The 21,688-nt window shown below is 36.9% G+C and overlaps 1 protein-coding gene across 3 annotated transcripts in view; it reads right to left on the bottom strand.

Moving 5' to 3' along the window:
• LOC108973102 (protein ABHD11) overlaps positions 1-18,599 on the bottom strand; it is a 23,849-nt gene extending 5,250 nt beyond the window's left edge. For 2 of the 3 annotated variants that reach the window (XM_018940120.1, XM_018940121.1), the window contains exon 1: positions 18,276-18,599. In XM_018940120.1, coding sequence (XP_018795665.1) covers positions 18,276-18,515 — 240 coding nt within the window. In that variant the 5' untranslated portion in view covers positions 18,516-18,599. Of the gene's footprint in view, positions 1-15,407; positions 15,509-18,275 lie in introns of all 3 variants that reach the window. The other variant, XM_018940123.1, reaches the window with a different exon arrangement.
• Between the last annotated feature and the right edge of the window lie 3,089 nt (positions 18,600-21,688).

Raw genomic sequence — 21,688 nt, 5'->3', positions numbered from 1 at the left:
TAGAAGATGGTACCTTCTCTATTTAGTTCTGCAGCTCGAACTATTTTCTCCAGAAGCAGGTTGAAAAAGTCGCACGATAAGGAATCGCCTTGACTGAAACCTCGTTTGGTATCGAACGGCTCGGAGAGGTCCTTCCCGATTCTGACTGAGGTTTTTTTCCTGCTCAACGTCAGTTTGCACAGCCGTATAAGTTTTGCAGGGATACCAAATTCAGACATCTGCGGCATAAAGGCAGCTCCTTTTCGTGGTGTCGAAGGCAGCTTTGAAATCGACGAAGCGGTGGTGAGTATCGATTCTCCTTTCACGGGTCTTTTCCAAGATTTGGCGCATKGTGAATATCTGGTCGGTTGTTGATTTTCCAGGTCTGAGGCTACACTGATAAGGTCCAATCGGTGTGTTGACGGTGGGCTTTAATCTTTCACACAATACGCTCGATGGAACCTTTTATGCAATATTGAGGAGGCTTATCCCACGGTAGTTGGCACAGATTGTGGGGTCTCCTTTTTTGAGGATTGGGTATAGCACACTTAAATTCCAATCGTTGGGCATGCTTTCGTCCTATTTTACAAAGAAACTGATGCATGCTCCTTATCAACTCTTCGCCGCCGTGGTTGAATAGCTCGGCCGGCAATCCATCGTCCCCGCCGCTTTGGTGTTCTTCAGGCGGGTAATTGCTATTCGAGCTTCTTCATGGTCGGGCAAAGGAACATCTGCTCCATCGTCATCAATTGACGCTCCTGGCGTTGTGCGTTCACTGCCATTCAGCAGGCTGGAAAAGTGTTCCCTCCATATTTTAAATGTGCTCTGGGCATCGGTGACTAGATCACCTTTGGGGTTTCTACAAGATTATGCTCCGGTCCTGAAGCCTGTTTCTCTCCGCTGCGACACAGCACTCCTCGTCGTACCAGCTGTTCTTTTGCATTTTCCGAAAACTAATGGTTTCGGTTGCAGCTGTACATAAGGAGTTTGAAATGCCGTCCCACAGATCCCTTATACCGAGTTGTTGACGAGTGCTCTCAGAGAGCAGGAGTGTAAGCTGAGTAGGAAATCGTTCGGCTGTCTGTTGTGATTGCAGCTTCTCGACGTCGCACTCTCCTTGTGTTTGATGGCGTGCGTTTTTTGCTGCACAGAGGTGGGTGCGAATCTTGGCTGCAACAAGATAGTGGTCCGAGTCGATGTTAGGACCTCGGAGCGCACGCACATCTTAAACACTGGAGACGTGTCTTCCATCCATCACAACATTGGTTGGTGGTTTTTCGATCCGGAGACAGCCAGGTAGCTTGATGTACAGATAACCAAACTTGCGCTCCTTTATRTGGCCACTGTAGTAAATGCCACAAGGACCTACTCGTCTCTGTCCTTGTCCCGTCCATCGCATTTCTTGGACGGCGGTGATGTCAGCTTTTAGCGGCACCTTTCCAATTAAGTTACCTTACATTTCAGGTGCATGCCCTCAATTCGCAGTCCTTATTTCGTTTGCCATGGTCGTCATCAAAAGTGGCCGCACACTTTGACAAAAATTGCGATTAATTGAAGGTTGAATCTAGAATTTATTCAGAAGGTGCTGTCCAACGAAATTGCTGATACCTGTTCCAATAACTTTCGGATATCACCGGAAAAACAATTTTACGCATATAATTTCTTTGTTGACTTTAAAATAGAGCATCAGTTCTAGACTTCTTTGATTTTTATTCAAACAATTCAGCAATATAGTAAATATTATGGTTATGAAAGTTTTATACTGATGGAATAATGTCTCTAGCGAAAAAAATGGGGAAAAGTGCTTTCTAAAATGGTACATATTTGTTTATTTATTTTTTAGTATGAATACAGAAAAATAATAAAAGTTTGATTAGAAATAGGAAAACACTTTTCTACCCAATATATAGTAATTATTATGGCATTCTACGACGAATTCAAATTGACCGGCTTGATGCGATTGTTCATTCAAGGAAAAATTAAGACAAAACCAGAAACAGAACAAATGAATTTGCACGAGAATGAAATATAATTGTTTTTAAATTTATTTTTGTAAATTGTTTTCTACAACTTTCTTTAGATTTTGTCGTCAAAAAAATGTAAATACTATTAACATTGTTAATATATTTTATTTTCTTTTGGTCGATTTTCTTCCACTGGCAATTCCATATCTATCTCGATTAGTTTCAGGTGATACAAAGAACCGTTAGTGTTAGCAACATGTTGCAAGAGCATATTTTTAAAATATTTTGTCCTTATAGAATATATCTGCATATTATGCCTAAAAAAACGTATTTAATAAAAATATTGGATTCCTTCGTTCCTGTAGAAGATCTCTTGAAAGTCCTCCACAAAAAGGTGTTTGGCGGTGAGGAAGATATCTTTGATCCAAATTATCTGAAATAAAAAAACAAAAGCATGACTTTTAGGATAGATGAATGCAGGTAATGATCGAAGAAATAGTAAAAAATTTTGATTTCTAACAAAATGGCGGCTTCCCAACAAAAACAATTTTTTTTGCACGAAAATTTATGCTTTAAAGTGCCTTGAAAATTTTTTATCAGAGACTTTATTCCTTCGATTCATTACCTGATAAAAGATCCTGTGAACATTTTAAGTCAATTGGTCAAGCCGTTTCGGAGAAATATTCCTCACCGACTTAGAAAATATAATTTCGATAAAAAAGCATTTAAAGATTTTCTGGTACTCCGGGTTACTGTTCCGTCTACTTTCAAACGCTCGGAGACGTCTTTACAAATACGCTCATACTCCGAAACTATTTACCGGTTGCTTTGAAGTTTACAGACAATATTCCCGTATATATGCAAAAAATTTCGTTTTTTTCAAAATTACAAGTGGATATAATCCTTAATGACAAACTTTGAGCAGATTTTGTTAATTATAATAAAATTGTATTTAGCCTTAGTTGAAGAACCACCTTTTTTATGTACCAATCGATAAAAGGTCTAACGTACGAGACTGCTTTGTAACAAACAATCCGTTTGTCTAGAACGGACGAATCACTCCACAACCGCTAGGGTGTTTGATTATTCTACGTAATTATTGGGTACTGATTTTGAAAAGTCCAAAATTATTCTATATACCACCGATGCAACTCTAGATAGATAGGAAAATTAAGGTTTTACAACTCTATAAATAGCGAAATCGGGAAAGGCATTGAAAATATGTTACCCAAATTTACTGCACACATTAAATAATTAATTTTGAAGGGAAATAAATTATTTACGTATAAAATCGTGCATGCCCATTGACTACATTAATGAAAAGTACACTTTCTTGTATGAAATAATAACTGAACAAGAAAGAAAAAATCATTGGCAGAATAAGAGCACCTTATAGAGCAGGCTGTTACAACTAGTCAAGGCGTGCATGTTATTCTGCATTGGTTAGATAATAATAATAATTGGTCTGTGGATATTATTCTGCAAAAAAAAAAAAAAAAAGACGTGTGACACTCGGGGACTGCTGCGGGAAATCTATTGCATCGTCTAACCAGAGGACATAAAGCATAGAGAAGGTGCAGGTTCGATATCGAACATTTGTTAAATTTAAAGTAAGGAATTCGCCGCATTTATTAAAATTGTAGTAAGGAATTCGCCTCACAATGTTAACATTGTTTACAGTTCTCTCAAATATTCAAAGAGAGAAAATGAAGAGAAATAAATATATGTATGTATGTATGCACAAACCACACCTCGCACACAGAGAACATAAAGAAATTTTTTTATGTTCCCTATCTCACACACATAATATGCTATACTAATAGTAGCAATAGAAATTGAATTTATCACAACAATAATAAATACATACATATATCGGCTATCATATTAATCTTATTATTTGCTCATATGTATACGCGTGTGCGCGTTCAGAAAATAAAATCATGATTTTATCACTTTTACATATTATGTTCATGTGCGCGCATTAATATGCTTGTTCATCATTCATATATTCTTATATGTACATACATATATTTGTATACACTTGCGAACAAATAATGCACAAGCATACAGCCATACATATGCGTACACATGTGAATATGTCACCATCAATAAATTAAAGCATTGTTCTACAAAAACAACAACTGCCTAAATAGCAGAAGCATCACAAGTCAATATGGCAGCTGAATTGGCGAAGCCCAAATGTAGTAAATTTTACTACAAAAACGATTTCATTCATAAACGCGGGCGCATATGCCACTAGCGACCTCGCTTCATTCATAAAAACAGACGACGTAACATCTTCCCGAGCATGCCTTTGCCTACAAGCGCCTTTTCGCGACGATGGCAAAAGCTAAAAATCTTAAATTGAACAATTTTGTGATGCTTCTTCACGAAAGTCAGAAAAGTGGCAATAACGGAGTTGCCGATTTATAATATTTGTCCATTCTAAAATATTTTTCCGTGACTCGCAAAAATCTGCGCCGATATGTATGCAAGCTCATACATATGCATATGTCGGCGCACCCTAATAGTGTGTGGATATTGGTATGTGTGTGTGAGTGTATGTGTATACAGTTTAGGGAATTTCATTAGAAGACTAAGTCCTTCGTTATTGCATCAGCCGTTGATTATGCTGCGATTGGTTGTCTGCATGTTGTCGCTTTGGGAAGTACCGTTTCAGCGAGGCGCCAGCGTGGTAACGCCGTTCAATCATCGACACCCGAAACAACAAATAAAAAAAACAATTACGTTACCGAAATTTAACGTAGACCTTGATGGCGCCGACGTGTCGGCGTGATGTTCCACAGCAAGTATAATTTTGACGGAAAATACGGTAAAAGGCAGCGCGTTGGTGATGGCCTTGAGTGCATCGTTGGAAGGTAGTGCGTCGCAGTTTCCCAAATATGTTATCCTGACATAACTTGGGACGAATTTAAAGAACTTTTTATGAAGTGTTTTGGTAGTATAGAGACGGCAGCGGCTATGTTTCTGTCAATGTTAGCTAATTGTCCGACCGATGGCGAGTGCCTCTCCACTTATGCTAGTCGTATGATGACGCCACTTATCACAAAATGGCGCGACATGGACGTGGAGGAAATTGCAGTTTCTGTGACGCTTGCGAAGATGACTCATGTTTATAACAGATTGCAGCGCCTAACGTTTACTTCAAATATGCGCACCAGAAGTGAATTACAAACCGAACTTAAAGCATTCACGTTCCACAAAAGGAAGAAAAATATGCAAGAAGAAATGTCTTCACCTGACCTAAAGCGTCCGAAACTTTCAACAATCAAATGTCATTTTTGTGGAAAATTAGGCCATAAGTTGATGGAATGTCGAGGTAGACAGCATCAAGATCATCCTTCGTGTCGTGTTATGAATGGTAGCGGAAGGAGTGCATTTGGCCACCAGCAAAAAGCGAATGTAACCTGCTTTAAGTGTGGTGAACTTTGTCATATTTCAACACATTACAGTAAGTTCAAAAAGGATAAGGTCAAGGATACACACCAGACGAAAAGAGTGGAGCTATGCGAAGTTGTTGAGCCCAAAGGAGAGATGATTCCTCATGGTCAGACGTTTATACTCGTAACAACATTCGACTCTGGAGCGGAATGTTCATTAATAAAACAAAAGATAAGTATCAAATTAGTTGGTAAGCGAATTACCAATGTAGTTGTTAAAGGGTATTGGTAGTGACGGCATATGTAGCACGTTACAGATACTTAGCAACGAAAGAATTGATCAGCACGGTATTGAAGTTTTGTTTCATGTTGTAGACGATGAATATTTGAAAAATGATTTTATTATTGGTCGAAAAGTACTGTCCCGTGGATTTAATGTTATAATATCACCAGGAAAATTCGAAATTATTAGATCAAAAACTGTAAACTTTTGTTCAAATTATGAGAAATTTTGTGAATTAAATACTGATCTTGTTGGGGAAGATAGAGATAAATTACAAAATTTATTGGAAAAATACTCAAAATCTTTTATTAAGGGAATTCCTTCGAGTAGAGTTATTTCGGGTGAAATGAAAATTAAATTAGTAGACCCAAGAAAATCTGTTCAAAGAAGACCAAATAGGCTTAGCCCAAATGAAAGAGAATTGGTACGAGACAAGATGAATGAATTATTGCAATGTAAAATTATAAGGCCAAGTTCCTCACCTTACGCTAGTCCCATACTGTTGATTACCTTGAGTTAAATTCTAATAGAGTCGCAGATAGATATCCCTTGCCTCTTATATCAGACCAGATAGCCAGACTTTATGGAGCCAAATATTTTACATGTTTAGATATGGCAGGTTGGTATTATCAAATTCCCATGCACGAAGAATCGGTAGAGTGTACAGCATTTGTCACTCCAGACGGGCAATATGAATTTTTGGCAATGACTTTTGGGCTCAGGAATGCACCTTCAATATTTCAACGCACAATTATGCAGACTCTTGGAGATCTTGCAAATACGTTTGTTGTCGTTTATATGGATGATGTAATGGTGGCTGCTGCAACAAAAAGTGAGGCTTTGGAAAAGTTGCAAATCACTCTTGATTGTCTCACGAATGCTGGATTCTCATTCAATATAAACAAATGTTATTTCTCAAGTCGACAGTTCATTATCTCGGATATGAAGTGAATGCAGGTGAAATCCGCCCGAATTCGCGTAAAGTTACAGCAAGTTCTCGGGGATACGGTGCCATCTTGTTACACAAAATCAACAACAATGTCATTGAATATTTTAGTAAAGCTGCTTCTCCTGCTGAATCACGGTATCATTCTTACGAGTTGGAAACTCTCACTGTTGTTTTGTCTATAAAACATTTTCGCCACTATTTATTAGGTAGAAATTTTGTTGTCTTTACTGATTGTAACTCACTTAAAGCATCAAGAACTAAACAGGATCTATGTCCCAGGGTACTAAGATGGTTGGGCGTATTTACAGTCTTTTACATTTGAGATACAATATAAAGAAGGTAAACGAATGTCTCATGTTGACTTATTTTCAAGATATCTGCCTTCAGCAGAGTTGACTTGCAAAATTCCAGAAAAACGAGTTAATTTGGCAGAAATATCTGACAATTGGCTTTTGGCCGAACAGCGTAAAGATTCTGAAATAGCTAATATTGTAAATAAAGTAAAAGAAAATTCTCTTGCTGAAGATATTGCTAAAACTTACGAGTTGAGTTTAAAAAACTTATTAAATGCCATTACAACATTAGGTGAAGTTCAATTAGGTTTGAGCTGTACGGCTAGTCGAATGACAAAGACAAGTCCCTTAGAATTATTTATCGGCAAAGTTGCCCGCCCGTTGGGTATACTACCACCCTGCGATATAGTAGAAGAGATAGACTTGGCAGAGGTGAGAGCACGAGCAGGGCAAAATATTTCAGCTGCAGCAGCATATAACAAGGAGCAATTTGATAAAAACAAGGCTAAAGTTGTAGGATGCAGGGTTGGAGATTTCGTATTACTAAAAAATGAAGGGAGGCATCAAACAAAGTTAAGTCCCAAGTTTAAAGGGCCGTTTCAAATAACCGAATTGTTAGAGGGGAATAGATATATGCTCAGGTCTTTGACAAATAATATAAAATATAAATATGCTCATGATGACATAAGAAAAATGCCAAATGGGCAAATACCAATTGAGTTTGAAAGTTGTGATAAGGATTTAAGTAATGAAATAGTTGAAAAAGACACTGTTGAAAGAGACAGTAACGGAAGCATGCAAAAAGAAACTGTTGAAAGAGACAGTAATGAAAGCATGTAAAATGAAACTGTTGAAAGAGACAGTACAGGTGCCTTAAGGGCTAATAACGAAATTTGTAATAATAATGAAATCTGTAATTATAATGTAAGCACAAGTGCAAAACAATTGTTTTGATCATGGCGTGTGGCGCATTAGATAACACAATGTGAAACCTAAATGGTTAATGAGAATGTAAAAATATAAAAAAAATATAAAAAAATGGATATGTGAATGTAAATTTTAATGGAAATTATAAGTTTGGATGAAACATTAGAAGTTATAATTGAATAAACTTTATAAGTTGGTTAATTGGTAACAAGGCATCTTTGGTAAAATTTCACGAGGTCGTGTATTGGTCAGCATGGCCGTGTCGGTGCACCCTAATAATGTGTGGATATTGGTATGCGTGTGTGAGTATGAGTATACAGTTTAGGGAATTTCATTAGAAGACTAAGTTCTTCATTATTGCATCAGCCGTTGATTGTGCTGCGATTGGTTGTCTGCATGTTGTCGCTTTGGGAAGTACCGTTTTAGCGGGGCGCCAGCCACCGAATTTATACAATGCAACCCTACTGCTTTGTTTCAATTTGCTTTGTATCAACTTTGACATTTTGTGACAATTGTTTTCAAAACAACCAACAGCTATGGCGGCAAATGTAAATATAAATTTATTTATTAACAATTTTTTAGATTTATGTGAAAGTGGCCGCAGCAACTCCTCGATAATCATTAAAAATCATTTGAAAAACAAGAGAAAAAAGCGGCATTGCTTGGATTGTTCAATGGAAAAAAAATTTGAGCATCACAAAAAATAGAGATGCGCCCTATGCTCAATGTATGCGAATCTAATACGTATAAAAATTTATCGGTACTCGATACTTTGCATATCGTAAGCAGTTTGATTTTAAGGAATTCTATACTTCGTACTAATGCAAAGCAATATGCAACTTGGAACTCAGCCTATGCAATAGCTTAATAAAGCATTAATAAACTTTAAAATATTTGCTCCGCGAAGTTCACGTAGTCAAATGGTTTTCTTTGTATAAAACAAAGCTTTGAACAAAACAAAGTATACGTAAAAAATATGTATAAATTGTTATTTGTATATTTATTATATATATTGTATTTTTTATAATTTTCATTTAAAGTTTCTAAATTTTAGTTTTAATACATTTTTGAATAAATTGATGCTTCATAATTTTGTTATGGCACTAAACATTACAATTTATATATCTCTTTGTTGATTATAAACTTATAAAGAATGTATGAACAGGGTGGCTGATGTATTTTGCTACATTAAGAAACTCAAATAATTTTTTTTTTCAGTGTATGGAATTAATTTTTCTTTTATTCATGCTAAAACTCATTCAATTTTATTAAATATAACTTAATTAGTTTTAAAAATAATGGAATTTAAATGCCCCCCCTGCTCGTTGATGCATGTGCGGCATCTTACCAAAAAGTTGTTCATTACTGCTTTTAGAGTTGAGACAGGAATAACCGCAATTGTTTCCCGAATGGAGTGCCATAGTTCATTCAAATTTGTTGGTTTTGCTTTGTAGACTTCCTGTTTGCAATAACCCCACAAGAAAAAGTCAGGTGCAGTAAAGTCAGGTGATCTGACATTTCTAAACAGACAGACAGTCACACGGATTTGAACTCATCTCGCCATCTTGATAAATTGTATATACTTAATAACCCTTTCAGACGAGCAAAATTAATACGCCTTAAGCAACGCTAATGCGCATTGAAATATTATGGTGACAGACGGCAGACTTGTGCATTTAGAGAGCTGATTGTGAAATTTGTTTATTTATTTAAAAAAATKAAATAAAAATGAATAAGAGAAATTATTAATAGAAATTTTGGTATTTTTGGAAAATCAATGTAAAATTAACGAAAAAATTCGTTTATTACTAACTACGTTCAAAGATAATTGAGTGGAATTAAAAGCAATAATTGATTGTAATGCTAAAAATTGTGCGAAAAAGTTAAGAATATTGGAAAAATGGATAGCAAACTGTGCGTTGTTTATTTTCTGTCATCTAAAAATATTTAAATTTGTTTTTGTTATTATAATAATTTGCATATAATTTAATTAGCAATATAAAACTGCTTATTCTGATGCTGTAAACGCAAAGAAGTCAGCAGACATCCAGCGACATCTGTCAAAATATAGCAAAAATCTGCCATTTTGGAGTAGTGTTGCTTACTCAAATTTAGTAAAATTAGCTAAATGCACGAAATTGTTGTGCATTGCAAAGTTGCATTAACATGGGTCAAATACGCAAGTAAATGTAAATTAAGCCCGCCAATGCATATTAGCACTGTCGTCTGTCAGGGCTGTAACCCTAGATATATTTCGATTAGTTTTTGGTGATGCATATAACCGTTAGGACAACACAACTATTCTGCGGCAACAGGGAGCATAAATATACATATATAAATAATTTACGGGCGAACTTAGTTCGGAAAAAGGAATGGGAGGGGCGTGGCTGATTTTTAGGAATGCTTAAGAATGGTTTATGTCGATTTCCGGCAAACTAGCAGTTCCATAGAAAATAGTATATGGTTATGCTGTAGGCAACGAAAATATCCATAACATTTATGTACCTCAACATTTATTTTTAAAATTTAAACAGTCCATTTTTTTTATCTTGTAAAAATTGGTTTTTCTTTCAGTGCTACATTGTGTCATACCATATAGTGTCGGAAAGGTAAAATTTTAAACTTCATTTAACCAAAAAAAAAAATTAAATCCGGGTGATGCTTCAATTCGTGCCGCACTTCGACACCACACGCACATCCGACCCTAGCAAACAATCATAAGCCTTCCAAAAAGTGCACATAACCACCACAGCACTTAGCGTCATAAACGCCAACATAGCTAATGGCCTTAACCAAAAATAACTCTGCGAAATCACAATCCTCGCAGCGTTGGACTTGTCACACAATGCTACTTAAGGACATCGAAAAATTTACGCTCCCTCCATGGCTGAAGAGATGAACTATGAACTACCTGAGTGGCCGTCACTCATCCGTCCTATTTCGGGGTAAAAACTCGAAACAGAGAAGAGTTAAACAAGAGGTTCCGCAAGGTGTTGTCCTCTCCCCGTTATTGTTTAACTTCTACATCTCGAAACTCCCGCAACCACCAGAGGGAATTTCTATCACATTGTACGCTAATGATTGCAAGATAATGATGTCGGTCAATGAAATCGATGGCATGTGCTCAAACGTAAATGGCTACTCTCCAACTTTTCTTGCTTCCACAGCGACCGTATTCACAATCCGGACGAAGAAGTACAGACTTGACCTTAAAATTTCAGTCGATAGCGTCAAGATTCCGACTGTCAACAATCCTAAGATTTTAGGTGTGACTTTTGACAGTTTGTGCTCCTTCACTCCTCATACGACCGCGAATATCGCCATTTCGTCCGCTTGTGTTGATTTACCAATCGCCGAATCTCCAAATTGAGATCAATTATTCGTGGATCACCGGGATCGGCATTGGGTAAGGTATTGCGCTCGTTAACTAAAACAGCTGCTTCGGCTGAGATATTAGGGCAGAGTTAAGCAATTCTTCCAGCCGGCACGAATTGAGCGGTAGCTGCTCTGATCACCTTTGGAAATCGACGTTCGTCAACGAATACGTTCGTAGGAATAGTAAAGCGTTGAAGGTGTTCTCAGTAAATTGTGAGAAGCGGACCCAGTTGGCTTTGTTAAAGTTTCTCGATCGGGATAATTATGGGCAGGTGTCCTAATGCGAGAGTTAGCATAGGTTGCCAGGTTAACCGAGATATACACTTGCAGACTTGTATGCATACCGTGCCGAAAGTCAGTTCACTATACACTTGTGCGACATGTTGTTCAGACATACTTTCGTTGTGATCGTTGAAGTGAACGGACATGGCCTGAGAAGAGGAAATTTTAGCGCTACTTATAATGTCGGTGTGCGCGGAAAATGAGAAGAAAAAAATGAAAGCAACGCTTTTGGGGTCTTCCAGCGTACTTATTCCTGTTGTTCTCACTTCGTGTTCCCGAAGAAAGTCTAGGTGGTTAAAGTACCAAAGCGTTGACTCATATGCATACATACATATGTCCTCTCCACCAGCACCAGTCTTTTCAGATTTTTTTATTTTGCACAATTCTCAACTACAGGAATTTCGGATGTCATTAAGGGAGGATCCTGCTTTAGAGGCTTAATCATTTGAGGATTTTTTTTAAAGGGAAACAAATAATTGATTGAAGCGAAATTTTTAGGGTTAATAGATATATGTACATATATTTAAACACCATCCAAAAATATTTGGATACGAAATTTTTGATATTCTGCCTTTTGGAAGCAATTGGCCATGCATCTCGCTCGTACATTTGTCAGACGGCGGTCAGGACGTAGGTCACAAGTTCTATGGGAAACAAAAAATTTAAAGAGATTCTTATTTGTTAATAACTTAGCTTCTAGTTTAATTTAAAAAAATTACAAAAGGAAATGTGTAAAATTTTTTTAAAAATTGTAAAAAGTGGTTTGTGGAAAAAAAATTTTACTCTATATTATTTAAAAATATGTTCAAACTTGAATTCTCTTAGTTTAAATAGAAGATAATTTAATGACAAAGATATTAAATTTTGCCCCAATTTCATACAACGTTTAGTTTTTTTCTATCCTGCCCGTCAATTAAGAAAATTTGTTAAAATAACAAATGTGACCTCTTCAAAATTTAAACAAGTATGAGATCGGTCTGCAGACTGCACACCTATACACGTTGCTACCCGTCGCATACCTGGCTATACACGATGCGACGGTAGGCAATACTTCACATTTAGCACAGACATGTCTGCAAGTGTATAACCTGCTTTATGCTATTAATCAGACTACCACTAGCAATGATAATATCGGGCGAGCTATTACAGGTTCCCATATCTGCTAAGAACTTCGTCATTCATTGTGCAGAATGTCGAATCGTCCACCTTCGATCGTTTAACAGGCGGGAATGAAAAATATCATGGTTCGCGATAAAATCGCCTAGTACTAAACGATTTTCACTACGAAGTACCGCACCTATATTCGGGTCATATCCTGTGGGGCAACATGTAGCTGGGGGGATGTATATATTGAATATTTGGAGTTCTATATCGCCTGACCGGATACCTATACCTTGAGGGTAGTATACCTGCGGTCGATGTCTCCAACGTTTAGACAATATTGCGCGGTGTTGTGCAATATGACGGCTAGGCCTCCACAATTATCTCGCTCGCGATCCGAATGCAAAACGTTGAAACCGGCACAACTCAGAAGATCTGCTCTAGTGGCGACAAACTTAAATACAAACAAACTTTAATGCTCACCGATCCAAACGGGGTTAGATCGCCGAGAAATCAGCCCTTGGCCGGATAAAATTCGAGTGCGCAGAACCGGCTGTCATGGGAATCGCAATACACCCGTATTCATGCCTGCTGTCATTTTGATATGTATTTATTTCTTATACAAAGTTAGATAGATTTAGAACGCTATCCACCGATTTCGTGATTGAAATAGGAATAGATCTGACGCTCTTGTAAACTTTTTATTATATTTGTAATTTAAGTTCAAAAATTTAACAATTGTATGCAGGTACTTTCTCCATTTGTAATGAATTTTAAACTTGTACGGTGTAGTTGGCATACATTAACGCCTTTTAAATTTTCTCTGGCGTAGAAGGTAATTACTGATAGAGTTGGTGTTTCACATGACTATGGTTAATGTATTTGAGATATAATATTTATTTTTGTGCGTTTGCAAACAACAATATAAGTGTAATTATAATGAATAAATCATAATTGATAATTGTAATATTAATAGGTTAATCAACATCGTTCATGCTAGAACTCCTGAAAAGCTTATTCATTTAACAAAAATATTAGAATGTTACTGAACTATTTATCTCAATGTATAACTGTCTAAATTTTGGAATATAATCCCTCGATGTTGCTAACACTTATATTTTTTTAAGTCTCGATTAAAAATTCAAAAATTTGTGATAATAAAACTTAGTATTTCACAATGTTTCACCAAAATTTTTCACATTTTTCACTTTGTATATTTAAATATACTCTCTATAAATTAGTTCATATTTCATTTTTGTTTTGTATTTGAGCTAAATTTATTAATTCAAAAATCACTTAGCGCACTCATCGTTGAAAAGGTTAGATTACAATTATGAGGAAAACGAGCATCGCCACATCTTAAACACCAAATATGTAGAGTTTTGAATTTTTTTCTTTGTTTGTATATTAACTATAATAAAAGAAACGACTGTTGTTGTTGTTGTAACGGCAGAAATCTGCCGAGTTGACAGTCCTTGGCCGGATAAAAATCCGGATCCGTTCCGGTTTTCGTAGACCCGACTGTCGTGGGAACGGAAAAGAAACGACTAGCTTTTTGTTGTTAACTCGGCTATAATCGCGTAAGCGGTGTCTACGCCAATTAAGAAGAACTATAATGAAAAATGCTTTCCAACATTTTTCAACTATAATTGATTTGTGAACACTTTTTCCTCATCATTCTGAAACTCTATGGTAATACTAATTTAAATCATATCGAGGTGACTGAAGTACTTTCGCGTAGTACTCTTTCCTGCGTTGGCGACCTTCAGCCGCGCATTGAAAAAATAACCCTTTTGCCTTGTACTCCTTTAAAAAGTTAAGTTTTTTATTACGTAATATTACTATTTAATATTACTTAGTTGGTTTTTAAATTTAAATAAGGAAATACCGATAAACATGAAAAGATTGTTTATACTCATTTTAATTTGAAATATAATTTATATACGCTTGTTTTTATTAGAATTAAGATTGCTAAATAAAAAAGAGGAATTATAGCGAAGAAGAGCGCGCTCCATTTCCTCATTATTGTTAGCACATAAATGATGCTCACTAGGAGTGTAAAAAGTAATTTTTAAAATATAAATTCTTACTTATAAAACCTCCAAAAAGTGTAAATTGTGAATTTGTTTAAATGTTTATAGTGTAATTAAGGGTTTATATATGTACGTTGCGTACGTTTTATATATGTACGTCTGTCAAAAAATCGAAAATTTTTTTTTTGCTCCATCACAAAGTATAAGTCGGAGAGAATGTTCTCCCAAATTTTCATAAATATATGTTCATTAGAACCAAAGTTATAGCGTTACATAACGCACGTAGTCATAGGACATGCTCTTTAAACGTGATTATCTGGAGATCGTTTTTTTCCAAAAGGTCCATTGCCGTGAGCACGATTGGCTCATACCTCACCGATTTTCATTATTTTTTTAATTCGTTCATAACTAAAAATTCCACAAATCGTTTCAACAAAATTTTTTTTTGGAAAACCCTTCGTTCACGGACTCCGCACGTTCATATACTAATGAAATTTTTTGTGTTTTATGATTTCAGTTGTGTTGCTGCACCGGATTCGTGCTCACCGTGAACCTCTTCAGGAAAACCGCATTTTGAGGATATTTTTCATTATTTCTGAATGGATAAATGTATTTTCCACTTCACAAAATATTCTTTCGAAACGCATAACTCATATTCAATAAAATGATCGCCACATCTCTAAAATGTCCCCAAATTTTCCTTTATTTTTCCGCAACAAAACGTATATAATCACTTAAATGAATTTGAAGGGCAGAATGTGCATAAAGTGTGTTGAATGTAGTAAAATAGCTTGTTGAAATGTTGGAATTTGGGAATTACCTATAATATTTTTTAAACAGGACGACTTCCTCTTTCCAACGGTACCTTTAGATCGCGGCGCCAATGAAATGGGAATTGTGCTATTTGACAGACTGCAACCCCTTGTTTGTTGTTAAATAAATAGATTAGAACAATAAGTTTAATATTGATATAAACTATTTTTGCACAATATAATGTAAAAAATATGTACAAACGAATTAGTGAGGTGTTATTGAATATAAAAATGAAAAATAATTTGAAATGGAAAAAAAATACGCAATTCATATATTGGTAAGTTTCAACTTTAAACGCAAATATCTGGAAAACTATCAAGTTTCATGCGGCTATAACTATATTCTGTTACCCAATTTATTTCCGAAATTCTTAGACGGTATATTAAAATTTGGCTTGGATTTAGAATAGCATCCCCGGATTTCGGGGATAAAATTGGAAAGGTGACGTTCTCCAGATCACGAATATATAATATAGTTGCCGCTGACTTATAGTTTTAAAGATATTTGCATTTAAAGTTAAAAAATTTACAACTTTTAAATGGATAGTTTGTATATTGTGAATAACTTTTTCACTTATATTATGCACTTTTCAATTAATAACACTTCACTATAACGTTTCTGTATATTAATTTTTTTAATATTTATTGAATATAAAGCTTTATTTTAATAATTTTTTTTAGTTAAGTTCACTGCATTTGCACAATAGAAATAGGGTTGCAATACTAGCAAATAAATGGTATTGCCATATCTGCCTCGTTGTCAACAAAAGAAAATAAGCCAAAACTTTATACCCCAAATACATAAATGGCAATATTACGATTCTTTTGGCGCGGCGATTTGATGATACGGATGAATAGAGGAGGTCCTCAGGATTAAAAAATGTATACACATATACCCTCCTCAGACTCATAGTTTACGATATATTTATGTTTAAAGTTCAAAAATTTGCAAAAACATTCCTCGTTATTTCACTATGTTCAACCCACTTTACAAATTTTTCAATTAATATATATTTAATTACACTATATACATTCAAAAATATAAAAAATGTAAACTAATTTTGTATTTTTTAAGATAATAAATATATTTTAAAAACTATTTTGCACATTCAAACTTTCAAGAGATTTGTGTGTTTACATTTATGACAAATAGCTGTGTTACTTTGTGTCCTGAAAATATAATCAAAAATTTTTCTATTTCATATTTGACAATTCAAAAGTCTGAATATAAAATAAATTTTCAAAGAAATATATACATATATATGTATATATGTATATATGTAAAAACATTACAATAAATAGAAAAAATTTATAGAATGCAAAGTTTTTAAGTATTTCTATCCTTTTGATTAATATACATAGGTGTTCGATCGATGAGGGTTATTTTTTTTTGAAAAGCGGCCGAAGGCCGCCAGAACAGAAAGTAGTTCGATCAAAAAGAACTATGAGTACCCCGGTGTTGGACCAACCAGGGTTATTTTTTTTAAGCGCAGCCGAAGGCCGCCAGTGCAGAAAGTAGTTCGCCACAAAAGAACTATGATCACCACGGTGTTGGACCGACCAGGGTTATTTTTTTTTGAAGAGCGGCCGAAGGTCGCCAGTGCAGAAAATAGTTCGACACAAGAGAACTATGAACACCCCGGTGTTGGACCGACAAGGATTCTTTTTTTTGAAGCGCGGCCGAATGCCGCAAGTGCAAAAAGTAGTTCGACACAAAAAAAATATGAGCAAAACAAAATATGTGACAACACTAGTATTTGTCATGACATGTAAATAAAAATAAAAAAATAAAAAATTGCATATAAAATTGAGGAACTTTAAATACAAATAACGGGAAGACTTTAGTATACCGTCCCAGGATTTCGGGAATAAAATGGGTATGGTCGGATAGAGAAGATTCTTCAGATCACGAATATATATGGTTATAGCAGCAGGAAGCTTATAGTTTTCGAGATATTCGCGATTAAAGTTGAAATTTTGCAATATTTTAATTACATATTTCCGGTATTTAAAATTAATTTTTCAGTTAAATTTTTCAATTTTATATACACTAACACATCACATATTCATTTGCACACATTTATTTTATATAATATAGTGCAAAAATTGCTTTTAATATACATTTAAATTATTGATGAAATATGATTATTTAAGAATAACAAATGAATTACAAAGTGTCAAATAATCAGTGTTACTTTATCGACATCGTTTGTAAATTAACAAAATGAAATAAAGTGAAAAGATTATACCCCAAATACGAGAATCAACAACCTATAAAAGAAATAACTCTGGTCGGTCCAACAACGGGGTGTACCAAATTTTATTCGCGTAGAACTCCTTTTTGCGTGGGCGGCCTTTGGCCGTATATAAAATTGAAAAATTAAAGTTGATTTAATCGCGAATATCTCGAAAACTATTATCTTCCTGCGGCTATAACCATATATATTCATGATCTGGAGAATCTCCTCTATCCAACCATACTCATTTTATTACCGAAATCCTGGGACGGTGTACTAAAGCCGACCCCAAATAACTCGTAAACGGCAAGTCAGGGAAGGGTATATGTGTATAAATTTTTTAATCAAGAGATTATCCTCTTTCAGATTATACCCTTAAATCGCGGCGGCAAAAGAATCGTAATCGTGCCACATAAATGGAAACCCATTTTAACCGCAAAATCTGGGGATGCTATTCTAAAATTTACCCACATTCTATATTTATCTTAATCTTGAAGCAGGGTGTCACTATAGTATTTGCCAATTTTAATCAACAAAAACAACTACATTGATTACGACACCAATTGGCCTCAGCTTATTACAAAAGTACAAATGTTTTATTAGAAAAAACATTCAATCATGGCACTCCTAATGACTTACCATTTTATCCACTTTACTTTCCAATGTTCGAGCAACAGTTTTCCAATTACGCTGGGAACCAAAGAGCCCATGCATTATTATTAGAGGCAAATATGTAGAGTTATTTTCCCCATAAAGTGTATACGCCATTTGTATTGGAGTTATGTTGGCAAAGGAACGCATCATAGGAGAAGCAAATAAAGCTTTTTCTATGCATTTCTTTAATAAGGATTTAGGAACGATTTGATTGGTAAAATACATGTAATATTTAAGCAGTTAGAAACTGATGTCAGAAATTTACACAACTAGTTTTCCCAAAGTGGATAATTAAGAATTCATAAAATCGATTCTTTCCGATAGACACAATAGAAATATCATAGGAGTCACAGTAAAATGCTGACAATTTATTGCCAAAAAAGCTATTGTAACGAATTTATAGTAATAAAAATGGGCTACGTCGAAACTGTAGCGCTTATGGGTTTATTATATAAAAATCAAAAAATTGCGATTTCTTTGGCGGCGCGATCTGAGGCACAATTCCGATTTCTTAGGCGCCGTGATGTGAAGGTACCGTTGGAAAGAGGAAGTCCTCCTGATTAAAAAAAAGATATATATAGTGTTATAGGTACCGCAAACGCTTAGTTTAGGAGATATTCGACCTTAAAGTTCAAAAATTCGCAAAATTAGTACATTTCAAGACGCTATTTCTCCACATTAAACACACTTTATTCACATTTTACACTTTAAATTAATTAAATTACACTATAAACTTGTAAATAACTCCATATCTTACACTTTTAGCAGGTTTTCTACCTAAAAAATCCCCATTTTAAAAATTACATTTTACACTCGTTTTAACCCCATTCGTTTACCAAAAATTACGACGAATACAATTCCCACGACAGCCGGTCCTACGTTACCGGAATTGACTCGGATTTCATCCTACCAAGGGCTGTTTTTTCGGCGATCTAACCCCGTTTCGATCGGTGAGTGTTGATTTGTGTGTGTCGTTACTGGAGCAACGCCTTGCAGCAGGGTTGCTCCGTATCCTCCTGACTCGTGCTGGCATTGAGTCCAACCCGGGCCCGGAGGAATTCTTCTGCTGCGTTTGCGCGAAAAGGCTCCAACCAAACTCCACCTCGGTCAGGTGCAACAGATGCAATGGATGGAGTCATCTTAAGACCTGCTCAGGCCTTAAGACCCATAGGGAGTGGACCACACGTTACGTGGCCCCTTGTTACCTACGCAATACTGCGACGCTAGCCTCTACGGCTGTGCAACCAGCACATAGTGCGCGCTTCGCCACCACCCACCTCGAGTGGCCAACAGAGGACCTCCACGGTCCCCCGGAGCTCAACTAGGCAACATAGCTCCCAATCTGACTTGCCCCGGTCATGCGATGTCGAGCTCGAAATATTTAATATATACATCCCCCCAGTTACATGTTGCCCTACAGGATATCACGCGAATATAGGTGCGCTACTTCGTGGTGAAAACCGTTTGGTGCTAGGCGACTTTAACACGCACCACGATCTTTGGCATTCTTGTCTGTCAAATGACTGTAGGGGGATGGAGCTGGCGGAACATATTGACGATTCGACATTCTGCACAATGAATGACGAAGCCCCCACCAGAGTTATGGGCACTTGTAGTAGTTCGTCCGATATTACAATCGATAGCGGTGGTCTGATAAATAGCATAACCTGGCGACCTATGCTAACTCTCACATCAGGCCACCTACCCATAATTATCTCGATCGAAAAACCTGCCGATTTCGTTTCTGTGGACAACCGCACCTTCGTTAACTTCAAAAAAGCTAACTGGGTCGGCTTCACAGAACTTATTGAGAGCACCTTCAACGCTCTACCCATTCCTACGGACGTATGCGTTGGCGAACGTCAATGGCCTTGCCGATCCCGGGGATCCCCGAATAAGGAATCTCAATTTGGAGATTCGGCGTATGGTAAACCAGTATAAGCGGACGAAATGGATAGAGCACCTGAAGTCCTGCAACCTCTCCACCGGTGTGAGTAAGCTTTGGGCTACTGTCAAAGCTTTGTCCAACCCGAAGAGTCATGACGACCGAGTTGAAGTTCAATTCAATGGTCATGCTTCTTCGGACCCGAAGAAGTGCGCGAACTATTTTAGCCGGCAGTTTACACTGCACCCTTCGGCAGACAAAGCCAAACRATGTGTTAACCGACGGCTGCGCAAAATGCCAAACGACGGCGCGCCACTTACTTTCACCGATGAAGAGGTTCAGGGTGTCATCAACGAAGCAAAATCTTCCAAATCCATTGGCCCTGATGGAATCAACATGTTAATGCTAAAGCATCTAGGCTCGACGGGAGTAAAATATCTCACCAAGGTCCTCAACCTGTCACTTACCACTCTTCAAATACCCGATGTGTGGAAAGTCGGAAGAGTGGTCCCACTACTGAAACCTGAGCCWAGCCAGCCACCAGCATGGATTCCGTAAAATGCACAGTACCACCACAGCACTTAGCGTCATAAACGCTCAGATAGTTCGTGGCCTCAACCAGAAACCACCCTCTGAGAGAGCGATCCTCGTAGCGTTGGACCTGTCAAAAGCTTTTGACACGGTCAATCACACAACGCTACTGCAGGACATTGAGAAAACCACACTTCCTCCAGGGCTCAAGAGGTGGACCATGAACTATCTGAACGGTCGCCAATCATCCGTACTATTTCGAGGCGCAACATATAAACTGAGAAGAATTAAACAGGGGGTTCCGCAGGGTGGTGTCCTCTCCCCGCTACTGTTTAACTTCTACATCTCGAAACTCCCGCAACCACCAGAGGGGGTTTCCATAACCTCGTACGCTGATGATTGTACGATATTGACGTCAGGCAATGGAATCGATGGCATGTGTTCGAAGGTAAACAACTACCTCTCCGATCTTTCTCGTTTCCTCACTCAACGGAACCTCCAACTTTCCCCTACCAAATCCACAGCGACCATATTCACGAACTGGACGAAGGAGTACAGACTGGAACTTAATATTGCAGTCGACGGCGTCAAAATTCCGACTGTCAATAACCCTAAAATTTTAGGTGTTACCTTCGACAGTATATGCTCCTTCTCTCCACACACGACCGCGATCATCGCCAAAGTACAGAGGCGCAACAAAATCCTCAAATCGCTAGCCGGCAGCACATTGGGAAAAGACAAAGAAACGTTGTTGGCAACTTACAAAGCAAACGGCCGGCCGGTCCTCAACTATGCAGCACCCATACGGTCGCCTGGATGCAGTAGCACGCAGATGAGGAAACTACAGACCTGCCAGAATACRGCACTCCGGACCACGACGGGATGCCTCCTGATGTCTCCCATCGAACACCTACATAGCGAGACGCTTATGCTCCCAGTCAAGGAGCATAATGAACTCCTCTCCAAGCAGTTCCTGCTAGGA

Source organism: Bactrocera latifrons, unplaced genomic scaffold, assembly GCF_001853355.1.
Source record: "Bactrocera latifrons isolate USDA-ARS-PBARC rearing strain unplaced genomic scaffold, ASM185335v1 scaffold_458, whole genome shotgun sequence".
NCBI classification, from domain to species: domain Eukaryota; kingdom Metazoa; phylum Arthropoda; class Insecta; order Diptera; family Tephritidae; genus Bactrocera; species Bactrocera latifrons.
The sequence above is the reverse complement of the archived record's forward strand: the minus strand, read 5'-3'. Positions and strand labels throughout refer to the sequence as shown.